The sequence below is a fragment of the Peromyscus californicus genome, unplaced genomic scaffold (assembly GCF_007827085.1).
Source record: "Peromyscus californicus insignis strain IS unplaced genomic scaffold, ASM782708v3 Scaffold_15__1_contigs__length_86483966, whole genome shotgun sequence".
Lineage (NCBI taxonomy): Eukaryota > Metazoa > Chordata > Mammalia > Rodentia > Cricetidae > Peromyscus > Peromyscus californicus.
In genome coordinates, this window is record NW_026294447.1 from 40,882,767 (window position 1) to 40,896,516 (window position 13,750).

Below are 13,750 nucleotides of genomic sequence, written 5' to 3' on the forward strand. Positions count from 1 at the left end.
CAACCCCTACAAGTTCTCCTCTGACCTCCACACACACATGGTGGTTCGTATGCACACATATAGATGTGCACATACACAAATTTTTTCTTAAAAAAAAAAAAAATTGAAGTGTGAAGTAAAAGAACTATTACTATTTAAGAAATTGGTTTTTAAGCCAGGTGTAGTGGCACATGCCTTCACAGTACTTGGGAGACAAAGGCAGGCAAATTTTTCTGAGTTCGATGTCAGCCTGGTCAACATAGTAAGTTCCAGGACAGCTAGAGCTACATAGTGAGCGCCTGCCTTGAGGGTGTGAAAAAGGTTTTTTTGCACTACAATTTTCTAATTGAGATGATGATGGAGATCCAACCTAGTTCTTAAAGTTCTAACACTGGTCCAAAACCCCAATCCATCACACTTCTTTAAAAAAAGGTTTATCTTATTATTTTGTGTGTGTGTGTGTGTGTGTGTGTGTGAATATGGCACATGCTTGTGGCTGCCCTCACTAACCAGAAGAGTGTCAGATCCCCTGGAATTGGAGTTACAGGCAGTTTGGAGTCACCTGAAATGGGTTCTAGGAACAGAACTCTGGTGTTCTGGAAGAGCAGATATCACTCTCAATGACTAAGTCACTGCTCTAGCTCCCATTCCCACTTTTCTAAATTCATGGTTCACTTTTACTACCATCAATTAATTGGTCTACCCACTGTAATGAGAGCCCGTCATTCCAACGAAGCGTCTATGATAAGCAGAAATATTGACTACCTGTAATGTGCAGCTGAGCATACATTCAACTCCCCTATGTTCTCATGGCAAGGACGTAGCAATCAAAGTCATAACTAAAAAGGTGTAGAGTATTCTTCAGTGGCTAAGATTGCTTGCGCAGTTAGCATAAAAGAGAACCACAAATCCAGAACCACAAGAAAATAAAGAAAAAAGAGAAAGGGGGTAGGGGTGGCCATAGCAGCTGCAGAAGAGGGAAGCTAATTCTAAAGTGTGATCCCAGACCTATTCTATCAGCAGGTTTAGAAGTGAACCACAAGTGTTGTAATGAACTGTCCAGATTATTTGTGAGGCTTGCAAAAGTAAGAGTAGCTGTATTCAAGTCTAAACCAATGCTTTTCAAATTGAGGGTTGAAACCCATTAGTGGGTCATAAAAAGTCAATGCTGAATTTTATGAAAACCAAACTGAAAGGGAAATGCAACATAAATAGTTTCTGTATTTTTATTTGTTATACAGCGTGCATAGAAGCTTCAGAAACATTTTTTTCTGCACTATTAACAGTATTCATTTTCTAAATTTAGAAACACATCTTCTACTTAATTGTACCCAGAGTAAATCATAATCTGTAAATTATACAATATGTAATATTGTATATAATGTAGTATATAAAACCTATAATATATTCACCTTTATATTTGAGAAAATAGTCCACATTCCAACAGGAAGTCTAAAGCCATACTCGACTCAAATATGATACTTTTCCCTCATACATACATAACCATGATAAAGTTTAATTTGTAAATTATATACAGTGCACTAAAATTAGTAAAACACAACTATAAGGATATCCTATGATAAAACCTTTGTGACTGTGGTCTCTTTCTCAAGTACCTTACTGAATGTACTGTACTTGAGAAATCTTCTTCTCATGGGGATATGAAATACAATGCCTACGTGATAACATGGTAAGGCACACAGACACTGTGACAGAACAACTCTACGGGTTACCTGAACACAAACACTGTGCCATTGCCACAGGGACTCTGACTGACAACTAGGTGGACACTAAGTGATTAATGGATGAGTTGCATATGCACAACTGATAAGCTGGACAGAGAAATGGCTCAAACCTAGATACTACGCTGCTGGCTGGGGAGAGATTTCATCATTCTAATCAGAATGCACACAACTTAAACCTCACAAACTGCTTACTTCTGGAATAGTTCATTTAATATTTTCTAACAAAGCTGACCAAGGTAAACAAAACCTCAAAAAATAAGATCAGGAGTTAGAGAGAAGGATCAGAGGTTAAAAGCACTTCTGCTCTTCCAGAGGACCCAGGTTCAATTCCCAGCACCCACATGGCAGCTCACAATAGTCTGTAACCCCAGTTCCGAGGGATCCAATGGCCTCTTCTGGCCTCCACAGGCACCAAGCACACATGGGACAGACATACATGCAAGTAAAACACTTACACACAAAATCTATTTTTTAAGAAAGAAGACCATAGAGAAGGGGAAACTAATACGCTAACTAATTTTAAAAAAACGGCGGCTTGGTCCCATGCTACTACCCCATTTAGTCACACTCTGGAGTAGAACTTAGACGGTCTAGTCAAAATAGACTGGCTGCTACTTTAACTTGTTCTGTGTTTCTTACATTACTAAACTACTTCCAGTGAAATAACCTTAAGACTATTCCACTGCTTTTAATCTGCAGTCTTCTAAAATGAAAACATCAAAGTTTCACAGCCTCAAAGAAAAGCAGTCACTTAGGCTGGGCATGATGGTTGCACGCCTTTAATCCACAGCACTTGGGAGATAGATGCAGGTGGATCTGTGAGTTCAAGGCCAGCCAGGGCTCAAAAAGGGGGAGGGAGACATGGCAGTCACTCCCTATGCATACTAGAAATAGTTCTACTTTCGAATAAACTCCTTCATGAAGAAACTATTTTACTCAAGACCTAACAGATAACTAAGAATTTACCACCCATTTAGTATTATATTCAAACAAAATTCAAAAAAAAAAAAAAAAAACTATTGTTATCTATTTTCTGTATAGCATGCTACTGGCATTTTAAGCAGAGTATGTCTGTATCATTCAGGACGGTACCATAGGAAATGAAACTTTCCTAGTTCTTGCCTACTAAATGTTAAAAGTGTTAGCTAATCATGACACAGGAACATGGTCCCACATACTGCCAAAGGCTCTGCAGGGGCTAGGACAGTCAACCATGAATCAGGACTTGGCAATCATGGTAAGTGTTCTAGTAACTTAACAAATATAATACCATATAACTAAACACCAAGCTTATACCATCAAGTAAAATTTGATATATCCAATGTTTATACTTTATCTTCATTTAAAAAAAAAATGTGCCGGGCGGTGGTGGCGCACGCCTTTAATCCCAGCACTCGGGAGGCAGAGGCAGGCGGATCTGAGTTCGAGGCCAGCCTGGGCTACCAAGTGAGTTCCAGGAAAGGCGCAAAGCTACACAGAGAAACCCTGTCTCGAAAAACAAAACAAAAACAAACAAACAAAAAAATGTATGTGTACAACTGTTTTGCCTGCTTGCATGGATGTATGTGTCTGATACCCACAGGAGTCAGAAGGCCTTGGATTCCCTGGAAAAAGGAAGTTATGAATGGTTGTAAGCCTCCACGTGGGTACTGAGAATTGAATCCAGGTCCTCTATAACAGCAGCAAGTTCTCTTAACTGCTGAGCTATCTCTCCAGCCCTTTAATTTCACTTCAGTACAATTTTAACTACATCAGAAACTTTCAGGTTCTAAATATCAGCTGTTGAAACTATGTTACAATGTTTTTGCAATAGTAACTGGATTAGCAATGCTGAAATTAGGAATATTAAATTGTTAAATATTTCTTTTGTTTAGAAAATCAGAAGCGCCCTTTTACTTTATTTACTCCCTTTCCCACAAGTAACTATTCTGGTATACCCACACTTCAGCAATTTTTGCCTAGGTATCTAAAAATGACATGAAGAAAATTTAACTCTGTTCCCCAAAAGACTAAGGTGTACAACTGTATGTGCTACTGTTTAATAACTAAACTTTATTTAGTTCTACATAGTAAGTATATATGTAGACAGCATCACCTTCTTCTTTAGAGAAAAAGAACCTGAAGAACAAGAAGTTAGGCAAGTTATCCTACATCAACAAAGAATAGAAGGCAAAAAATAGGATAATTACAACCCAGAAGTCTAATTTCAGCATCTCTGAATGTTGTACCCTGGGTACTCACTCGCCTCACCCTAATGCTGGCTCTAATCCAAGCTTCTCATCTAACCACACTGTTACTTCATCTACTTTCTATTTCATTTGCTCTTTGGGGAAGCTGAGTTCCCTAACAGCTTTTGGAAGCTCTGAAATGAAATTAGTTGTACACTTTATCCAGGAGCTAGATATGGAAGCAGGAAGAGTTGTTTAAATTTCTAGCCCAGCATACTGCTGAAGAATGGGCAGTTCACATTTTGATTCAAAAGTTAATTCTGATCATCCCTTGACAAGGGCATTTAGCTAGAAGATTGCAGAAATGGCAAAGTATACCTTTTACCTCATGGCACACCTAGGTTCACATTTCTACTACCTATTAGCCAAATGCTCTTGTCAAATGATACAAAGCAGGTAATTTTTCAATTTATAGTCTAGATATTGTTATCAGTGTATCAAGTATCAATGTATAATTAGAGTGTTTAGAAAAGTGGTTCTCAACTTGGGGTGATTTTGCTACTATTTCCTTAGGGAGATTAGCAACAGCATTTCTGAACACAACTAAAAGGTGCTCTACTGGCATCTAGTGAGCAGAAGTCACTTATCTGCTAACATCCTGTACGCAACTAACCAATCAATCCAACATGTCAAAAGCACCGAAGCTCAGGCACTATAAACTACAGACACACGGAACCTGCATTTTCAGCCTCATCTCTCTGATGAATCTATTTGATCAGCACAGAGGCAAAGGGATGTGGCTCAGCAGCAGAGCATTAGCCAGCATAAGGCTCTAGGTTTGAGCTCCAGCAATGGTGGGGGAAAAAGGTCATGGTTTATATTCAAGTTGTACTTGCTATTTTGATATAGGCAGGTCTGACATTGTTTTTAATCATTTAAGTTTTAGTTTTTACAAGTTTTTTGTTTGTTTGGGTTTTATTTTCGTTTCTTTCTTTGAGATAGCCTCACTAAATAGCCCTGACTGGCCTAGAACCATGCAGACTAGGTTGGCCTCAAATTTGTGCAGATTCTCCTACCTTCCCCTTCTTAGATGCTTATTATTCACTTTGAAGAGAATTTCTAGGGTTATTCCAATCCACAATCCACTTAAATGCAAGTTTACCAACTATATCTTGTGTCCTCCCCACCTCCCAAAGTTCACACATCAAAGTGAGCTCTTAACAATTCAGAAATGATCACAATAACTGGGCAGATTTTTTTTTAATCATGACATTTCCTGCAGTATCTAGTCATGCTTTAAATTACAGGCATTCTCACCATGCATCTCATTTCATAATCTAATTTGCCACTGTATCTGATAGCCTTAGGAACCTTTTGATAATCTGTTAAACAATTAAAAAAAGAGAAAGGCTAGCGCTAAATCAAAATCCATTATAAATCATAAAATACACAATGGATGTTTACTTTAACAAGAAAATCTGTGTAGCTCACTTCGGTAAGCACTAGCCACATGTAGTGATTTAAATTTAAATTAAGTAAAATTAAAAATGTATTCCTCAGTTCCTCTACTCACATCCCAAATACCTAAAAGCCACATGTGGCTAATGACTAGCATGCAGTGGACAACGGACACCAGAGCATTTACATCACTTGTAGAAAGCTGTTTCCTGGACAGGACTAGTGTCCAATCGTTAAATCTAGGGCACATTCTGAAAATTCTAATGAGGTCTTGAAAAAAATTAGTGCAGAGAATTAAGTTCAATCTGGTCTAACAGCTTTAACTCTTATTACAAACCAAGATGTAAGAGTATGCCCCACTTAACAACAACAAAAATAGCATTGTTAAGATTCTGGAGTCGCATCTGTCATTAACCAGTTCAGCTAACTATTTCACTGAGTGCCGGCCATATATGCCAGGTATTATGGTAGAAATTGAAGATGAAAAGTTGAATGAGTTACTTTCAAATGTAAAAAACATGCAAATGAAGATACTTGATTTTTCCAAGACAACCTCAGTTTCTCTGAAGAGAATGTCTTACAGCTTTGGGGACCAGTAGGAAGACTGAATTCTCCAGTCTGTCAACTTACAAAAGAAGAAAATAAAAATCCCAGATTGACCCCTACCATAAATCAATTGAAGTACTTAGGGCTCATTTCCACATCTACAGAAATTGCATCTTCTACATAAAGTCACAAAATGTAAGAACAACCACTGAGTGCAGCAAAGTGTAAAACATTCCCCAGTAAATGAAGGATCATGCTAAACATCTCTATTTACCCTTCATGTAACTTAGGTACTTTATGCTGTTCAATGCTGTTCCAACTCCTGTTTCAGAGGAGGTATTCTAAAACTTGCATCCTTAAGCATTAATAACACATTTCTCTCCCACTAGATATATTACTCATCTCACTGATATTACTAGATATTACTCATCTCCTTTAGCACACTGGCAAATTCTTACTGAATATTCTAGAAGTTGCCCATGGGTGCTTCAACATATTAAGACATATTTCATCTCCACAATGAAGTTCAGATTTGTTTCACTTAGAGTGAGTGCTAAATTCTAGCTTCCACATCTGAATGGAGAAGACCACAGCTAATGTTCCTAGCCATTTATTAGCTGTGATGAACACAGCTCTAAAGGAACTGCTCCCAATTTCTAAATCAACGGTACTATCTTCTGATCTTAGGTTCATTGTGTTTTTTAATTTACTATTTTGTGTATGGATGATGGAGAGGGTGCACATACCACGGCACATAGAGAACAACTTTAGGGAATCAGTTTCTGTTCCATTTCTCTCTTTTCAAAAACTACTCAAGACTTCAAAAAATTTTAGGTATTTTTAGTGTTATGAAGATTTTTAAATGAAATAAAGGTCTATGTTTACATAAATGACACCAATTTTTCCAGAATTAACAAAAAAAAAAAAAAAAAAAAGGTAGAAAGAAGCCAGATCTCCCATCTGCCTCTGCATTTTGCTACTGCTTTGGTTCAAGGGTAGAAAGAAAAACTTCTCTTACACTTACACAGTTGAAAAAGCAAAAGATATTTTAAAATATTTCTTAATAGTTCAGCAATATGCCGTGCGGTGGTGGCGCACGCCTTTAATCCCAGCACTCGGGAGGCAGAGCCAGGCGGATCTCTGTGAGTTCGAGGCCAGCCTGGGCTACCAAGTGAGTTCCAGGAAAGGCGCAAGGCTACACAGAGAAACCCTGTCTCGAAAAACCAAAAAAAAAAAAAAAAAAAAAAATTCAGCAATGTATCTCAACCTATATACCAATGAACTTTTCATATTTAATTAGAGTAATCTAATATGTCTTATACTTTGAATGGATCTTTCAACATGCATTGAAAATGAATTATGCACATCTTTCAAACGTTCACACATTTCCCTATACAACGAGTATACATCCTCTTTAAAATAGTCATCAGCAGAGTAAATATAACTAAAGCAAGCCTGCTGCTCTAAAAGAAAGGTACAGTAAATACTGTGCACACAGTGTGAGCTGAGCTGCTGGCTTCTCACTGGACTTTTGTATGTAAGCATGTGGAGCCACAGAAGGATGCTAAGCTTTCCTCCATCACTTTCCACCTTTGCTTGGAGACAGGTTTCAGGCTGGCCAGTGAGCTCCTGGGATCCAGATGTCTCCATCCCCCAAAACACTGGGGTGACAAGCACATGTGGCCATACCTGGCTTTTATGTGGCGCTGGAGATCTGAACTCTGGTCCTCTTAATTTCAGAGCAAGCACTCTTATTTAATGAGTCATTTCTCCAACCACACTGGATACAACTTTTAAAGAATGATAAATTGGCCGGGCGGTGGTGACACACACCTTTAATCCCAGCACTCGAGAGGCAGAGCCAAGTGGATCTCTGTGAGTTCGAGGCCAGCCTGGTATACAGAGTGAGATCCAAAACAGGCACCAAAGCTACACAGAGAAACCCTGTCTCAAAAACACCAAAATTAAATAAATATAAATAAATAAACTATGAAATTTTCAAACTTGGGTACTTACTTAGTCCAACCAGTACAAAAATACTCCAATTTCAATCATTCTGCACAAATCCTATCTTTTTAAAGTTTATTTTTATTATGTATCTAGGTATTTTGCCTGTATAAATGTCTGTGCACCACTTGTGCGCTGGTGCCTGTGAAGGCCAGAAGAGGGCATCTCCTGGGACTGTAGTTACAGACTATTATGAGCCACCACGTGGGTGCTAGGATTTGAAAACCCCAATTTCTCGGGGAAAAGCAGCCAGAGCTCTTAACCACTGGGCCATCTCTCCAGTCCCCCACACAAATGCCATTTTACAAATCTAAGTATTTCTGAAAAAATTTAAGAGGAAAACTAGCTCTCAATCTTTACAACATAATAAATGGAGCATTTAGTACCTACACAAAGGATTTAAGTCTAGTACTAAATTCTTTTATCAAGCATTTGTTCAATCCCTCCAACATAAACAAATCCTAGAATACAAATATAGTAAGATTATAAAAAAGTTAAAAAACTGTTACTGACATGTCAAGTAACTGGACCATAAAACACTGCATGTGAACAAGTATAGCCATTATTAGGCATTTTGATAGGTATTCTCTACACTTATTACATTAAATCCTGAGAACAACCATCTCCTAAGTCTAGGAAAGGAAGCTGAAATACAAGATCTCTGCCCACAGTCAGAATAGATGGCACAGCTGGGCTTAAAATGAACACCCTTCACTAGACTACAGCGTCTCTCCTTAACATCAAACATTCATCCTATAGAAAGTTACTTACTGGTGACTAAGGAAATAGGTTTTCCTTGAGGGTGATATTCTTTAAAAAGAAACAAACTCACAGTTTTTAGTTCCATCAGGACTTGTTCATCCACTCCATCATCCAGAAAGATGTCTCGGACATCATTAATAACATCTTCAATCACAGATCTATACAATTTAGGCTTTAAAGGAAAAATAAGATTCAATAAAAGACTGATTTCAAAAGTTTAGCAGCCTTTAAGAAATCCTTAATTAAATATCTGATCCTTAAATACAAGTCATTTGGTCAACTATCTAAAATTTACTTTAAATTGTGCCTTTAAAGATAGCAATCCTAAACCAGACTTATCACTTGGAAGGCACAGACAGGAAGATTTCAGAGTTCCAGGCCAGTCTAGTCTACATAGAGACCCTGTCTTAAAAATAAACAAACAAAAAAAACCATAAAACATATTTTGGTCTCATTAAACTAGGTTTGATAACTACATATTTTATAGTATAAGGCTATGCAATGGCGTTCATAAACCAAAATTTTTTATATACTGACAGTCCATACAAATCCCAGTTATAATTTCCTTGATTGTGAGCAAAATATCGAGCATCACGATTAATGATAGTTTATGGTCATGTCTGGTTCCTACTGCCCGTGCTTGTTTTAACCCCTGTCCCATCTCATAACCTTCCAATTCTTGGACTCTGAGGAACTTTTCCTTCACTAGTCATCTCCTGGTCATAACCAGCAGTCTAATTAGTATTTGATCTTATAAAATAACCCCTTTTTTCCCTGCCCTGGTTTGTACCTTTAAGCTATACCTCAACTATATATTGAATTGTGTAATTTGAAACTGGTAGGACAAATTTCCAGCAAACCAGATGTTTAAATGTTTCAGACATCAGTTACCCCAAAATCTTTTCCTTAGAGATTCAGACTTAGGTAAAAATCTGGTTTCACTGTGCTTGAAGGAAAAAGGGAAACGCTTACATTCTAACCTTCTCCTCAGCCAGTTTTTGTCTTCACTGTAGACAGTCATTTAGATTTGTCCTTTCAAAACACAATATTCCAAACTTTGAAACAGTAAATTGCAGGCCACGTGTGTGGCATTATCAAGTGATTCGCTGGAATTTCCTTTTAGAAAGTACTAATTTTCTGGCACAAAATTAAGTAAACTGGGTGGATTTTTACACTGGACCCCATGTTAACCGCAGATACAATTAAAACCACCACCTAATCTTTAATTCTTAAAATCCACTTTAGGCTATGCCTCTTCAAGTACTCTACATATCAATGCATTGTGGACATAAAGATCTCACAAGTCACAAGGGACCTCCCGTCACTACTTCTTTGAAAAGCTTCGTGCCTTGTGTATTTGTCTTAAGAAACGTTAGGAGCTGTATTTCTTAACATTTCCTGAATACTGATGAACAAAACATTACCAAACCAGGTCCTCTGCGGGAGAAACATTTAATGTACAATGTATTTTTTAAAGCCGAGAATGTCGAGGGTACCTCTTCAAGGAAAAAAAAAAAAAAAAAAAAGCATTCTATGTGATCTAAAATAATTTAAAATGAAATCCTATAACTAAAAGGGGGGGGGACCCAAAACGACGCAGCAATTCTGGCCTACTTCCCACTGCAAACAAAGGCAGCGTACCCTAGCTGTTACAGTAAACCACACTCGGATCTGCGAAAGCAGCCTCCCGGCTCGGAAGCGAAATTTCGGCGTGAAAGGAACCTAGAAATAAATTGAGCTCCGCACGCCGGCGCCTCTCGCCTCGGGAGCACGCACCTCCCAGCCCCGCGCTCGGCAGCTCTCACTATTTAAAGCCGGATCTGGTGTTTAAATGGAGAGGCGGTGACGTAGGCCTGAAAAGCACCTTCCCATCCTGGCAGAGTCTATATTAGAGAGCGGCAATGGCTCTATATAAACAGGGCAGCCACAAGGCGCAGGCACTGAAAAGCAGGGTAAGCGGCCGCAGCCATGATGGATCGACCCGAGTCGCCAACGGTACGGTGTCGGGCGGCTGCGGGCTGCTCTGCGGCGTTTGGGACCGGACAAAAAAAAAAAATAACACACCAAACAAAATAAATAAAAACAAAAAATGAAAACCACGTGTTTTATTGTTATAATAAAAAAAAATCAAGAGTCGGGGTGGCCTAGTGATCACATTGCGTTGGTGACTATTGAAAAGGTTATTTTTATGTGACTGCTTTTTGCAAACCTACGTGATCGCAAGTAACCAAAAAAGGGAGCAGCGGGAAGAAGTAGGCACATTTCAAGGCGAGTGCAGGGACACTTGGGCCACTCACTGTAAGGCTTTGTTTGTTCTGGTGCTTTTGCTAGTCGAAGATACCACCGGGGTTTTGCTTCCCCTTCGCCATTTTACCCACTGGGGAGGAACCGAGACAAGTGCTTTCCAACCTTTTTTTTTTTTTTTTTCTTGTCCTTTTTTTTTTCTTTTTGGAGGATTAGCAAAACCGGCCCCAGTGCAGGCTTTCCAAAGCACCTCCTCCAGAGAGAGAGAGCCCCCGAAGGCACGTCGGACCTTGGCAGCGTCCGAGCGGCTCCCCAGGCGCGGGGCTCGATCCGCGGCCGCACGGAAGGCTGGCCGGGTTCGGGTCCCGCGTGTGGGGTCGCCGCCCGCCTCTCCGCACCCTGGGGTCGGCAGTCAGGGCCCAACGGCCTGCGTGAGCCCGCCCCGCGGCGTTCCCGGCCCCGCCGCCCTCCGCCCGCCAGCCCTCGGCGAACACCCACCCACCCCCCCCCCTCGCCCGCCCGGCCCGGCCCGGCCCGGCCCGGCCAGGCCCGCGGCGGGCAGCGGCGGTGGAGGGCGGAGGGGGGAAACCGGGTCGGGAGCGCCGCCTCGCCCGGGCCCGCCCCCGCTCGCCCCGGCCGTTGCCTGCCGCCGGAACCTTCGCAGCCCCCGCCGGCCACCGCACCACGTCCTTACCACGGTGTTTGTGTTTGCCGAGTTCGCCATTTCCACACACAACACAAACAAGAAGGGAACGAGATTTAAAAGGAAAAAGAAAAAAAAAAAAAAAAAGGAAAAGGATTTAAAAAAAAAAAAAAAACTCAGACCCGGAGGGTGACGGACCCAAGTCACCCGCCAAAGCGTGGGGCAAAATGTTCTCGACAAAAACCGATCCCGAAGGAGTAAGAGGCGGGAGACCAGGAGGAGGGGGGCACTCCTCCCGCAGCTAAAAGCCTCGAGAATCGCCTTAAAGAAAAAAAAAAAAAAATCTTAAAAAAAAAAAAATACAAGCCACGACCCCTCGGGGAGGTGAGGGGGGGGGGAGGATGAGGGGGCGTCGCCCGCTCCCCACTCGGGCGCCGTGGAGGGAAACCCACACCGGTCACCGCTCCCAGCGCCGCCTCCTCCTCCGCCGCCGCCGCCGCTGCTGCCGCTGCCGCCACCGGCTGCAGCTCCAGCCGTCCGGTCCGCCTGCTTCTCCCCTTTATATAGCGAGCCAACAAGCTGCGCGAGCCGCCGCCGCCGCCGCCGCCGCCGCCGCCGCCGCCGCCGAGAGACAGGGCGGAGGGAGGGAGGGGCGGAAAGGGCGGGGGCCGCGGGGGGCGGGGCCGAGCGCGAGACACCGCGAGAGCCGCGTGCGCACGCGCGGCCGGGCGCGTCGCTGGCCCTGGAAGGGGGTGGGGTGGGCGTGGGGTGGGGGGCGTGGCCGTGGGGTGGGCGGGGCCGTGCGTGGGGGTGGGGTGGGTGGGGCTAGAGTAAAGAAGGCGCGCTGCCGCCGACGCGGTCGCCGCCGCCGCCGCCTTTTCCAAGTCTCGCGTGATCACGTGGCGGGCACACGGCTGGCGGGAGCGTTCCGGGGGTGGCGTGCCGGGAGGAGTTGACCGCCGGGGCGATGGAACTGGAGGACGCTGGTTATTTACGGACACCCCCCGCCCCCCCCCCGCCCCATCCCCAGCCACCACCACCACCCTCCCGGGTTCAAGGGTACCTAGCACGGCTTCGGGTGGGCGTCCGACCTCCCTGGTGGAGATGAGGCGTGGAGTAGCCTTGGGGGGGGGGGCGGGGAAGGGAGGTGGGGGTACGGGCTCTCCGGAGGGCTGCGGAGGGAGGGCACGTCACGTGGCCCGGTTTCCGGGCCCCCCCCCCCCCCGGCGCGCGCGCGCGCGCGCGGTCGGGGCTTGGGACAGTTTGAAATGCGGAGTCATCTTCTGATTCGCGAGCGGAGGTCAGACGGAGAGGAAGTTTCGCGCCTCTTGCCAAGGATAGACCTGGTAAAGTTTGTGTGTCGAAGTGGTGCTCGCCCTTCTCTACATTCCTGAGTTAGGAACTCCTGTCTCTACCGATGGAGGCTAATAACGTGGTTGGGATACAGGACCCCCCAAAGATTCAGCCTCCTACCATCTCGCATGATCTTTACATGACTTCTTAGGGTGGTAGAAAAATGACGAAAAAGAAAACGAAACTCGGATCCAACCACTAGATTGTGGACTACCCGGCGATTTTATTGCTTTTGTTTTGTAATGTTATCAAAGTACTGTGATTTGCACATTGGCCAGCGCATAGTGACTAACCACATCTGAAACCCATGCTCCTGACTCACCAACTTGCCTGGCCTGTCCCTTAAAAGAGTTGGTCGTTATCTTGGAGCGCAACTCATTAGCAGTTTGACCTGTGACATCCAAGCAAATCCTGCTTTTGCATCAGTGTTTTCACGGAATGTTCCGTAGGCAGGATTTACAGTGCCACTTTTCCTGGTCCTGGGGATTTGGGAACAACAAAAAAAACGTAATGTGGAAATGTGAAGTTTATATTCAAAAAGCAAATCCAAGCGAACAACGACATTCTATGCCAGTAAAGCCAGATATGTGAAATAGCAAAGACTAGCAGAACAAGGAGAGGATACAGCCTGTCTCCTACGACCTCGGGGAAGGAATTGGAAAAGACAGAAGGCCATGAATACTGAGAAACTGAACTATAAAAGGGTCTCAGCCAGGCAGTGGTGGTGCACGCCTGTAATCCCAGCACTCGGGAGGCAGAGCCAGGTGGATCTCTGTGAGTTCGAGGCTAACCTGGAATAGAGTGAGTTCCAGGAAAGGTGCAAAACTACACTAGAGAAACCGTGT

The 13,750-nt window shown here is 43.1% G+C and overlaps 1 protein-coding gene across 3 annotated transcripts in view; it reads right to left on the reverse strand.

Moving 5' to 3' along the window:
• Positions 1-12,690, reverse strand: part of Gtf2a1 (general transcription factor IIA subunit 1) — a 35,218-nt gene extending 22,528 nt beyond the window's left edge. The window contains exons 1-2 of one of the 3 annotated variants that reach the window (XM_052738697.1): positions 12,616-12,690; positions 8,736-8,837 (exon numbers count right to left, since the gene is read on the reverse strand). In XM_052738697.1, coding sequence (XP_052594657.1) covers positions 8,736-8,750 — 15 coding nt within the window. In that variant the 5' untranslated portion in view covers positions 8,751-8,837; positions 12,616-12,690. Of the gene's footprint in view, positions 1-8,735; positions 8,838-10,306; positions 11,064-11,603; positions 12,162-12,615 lie in introns of those variants that run through there. The other 2 variants (XM_052738696.1, XM_052738698.1) reach the window with 2 other exon arrangements.
• Between the last annotated feature and the right edge of the window lie 1,060 nt (positions 12,691-13,750).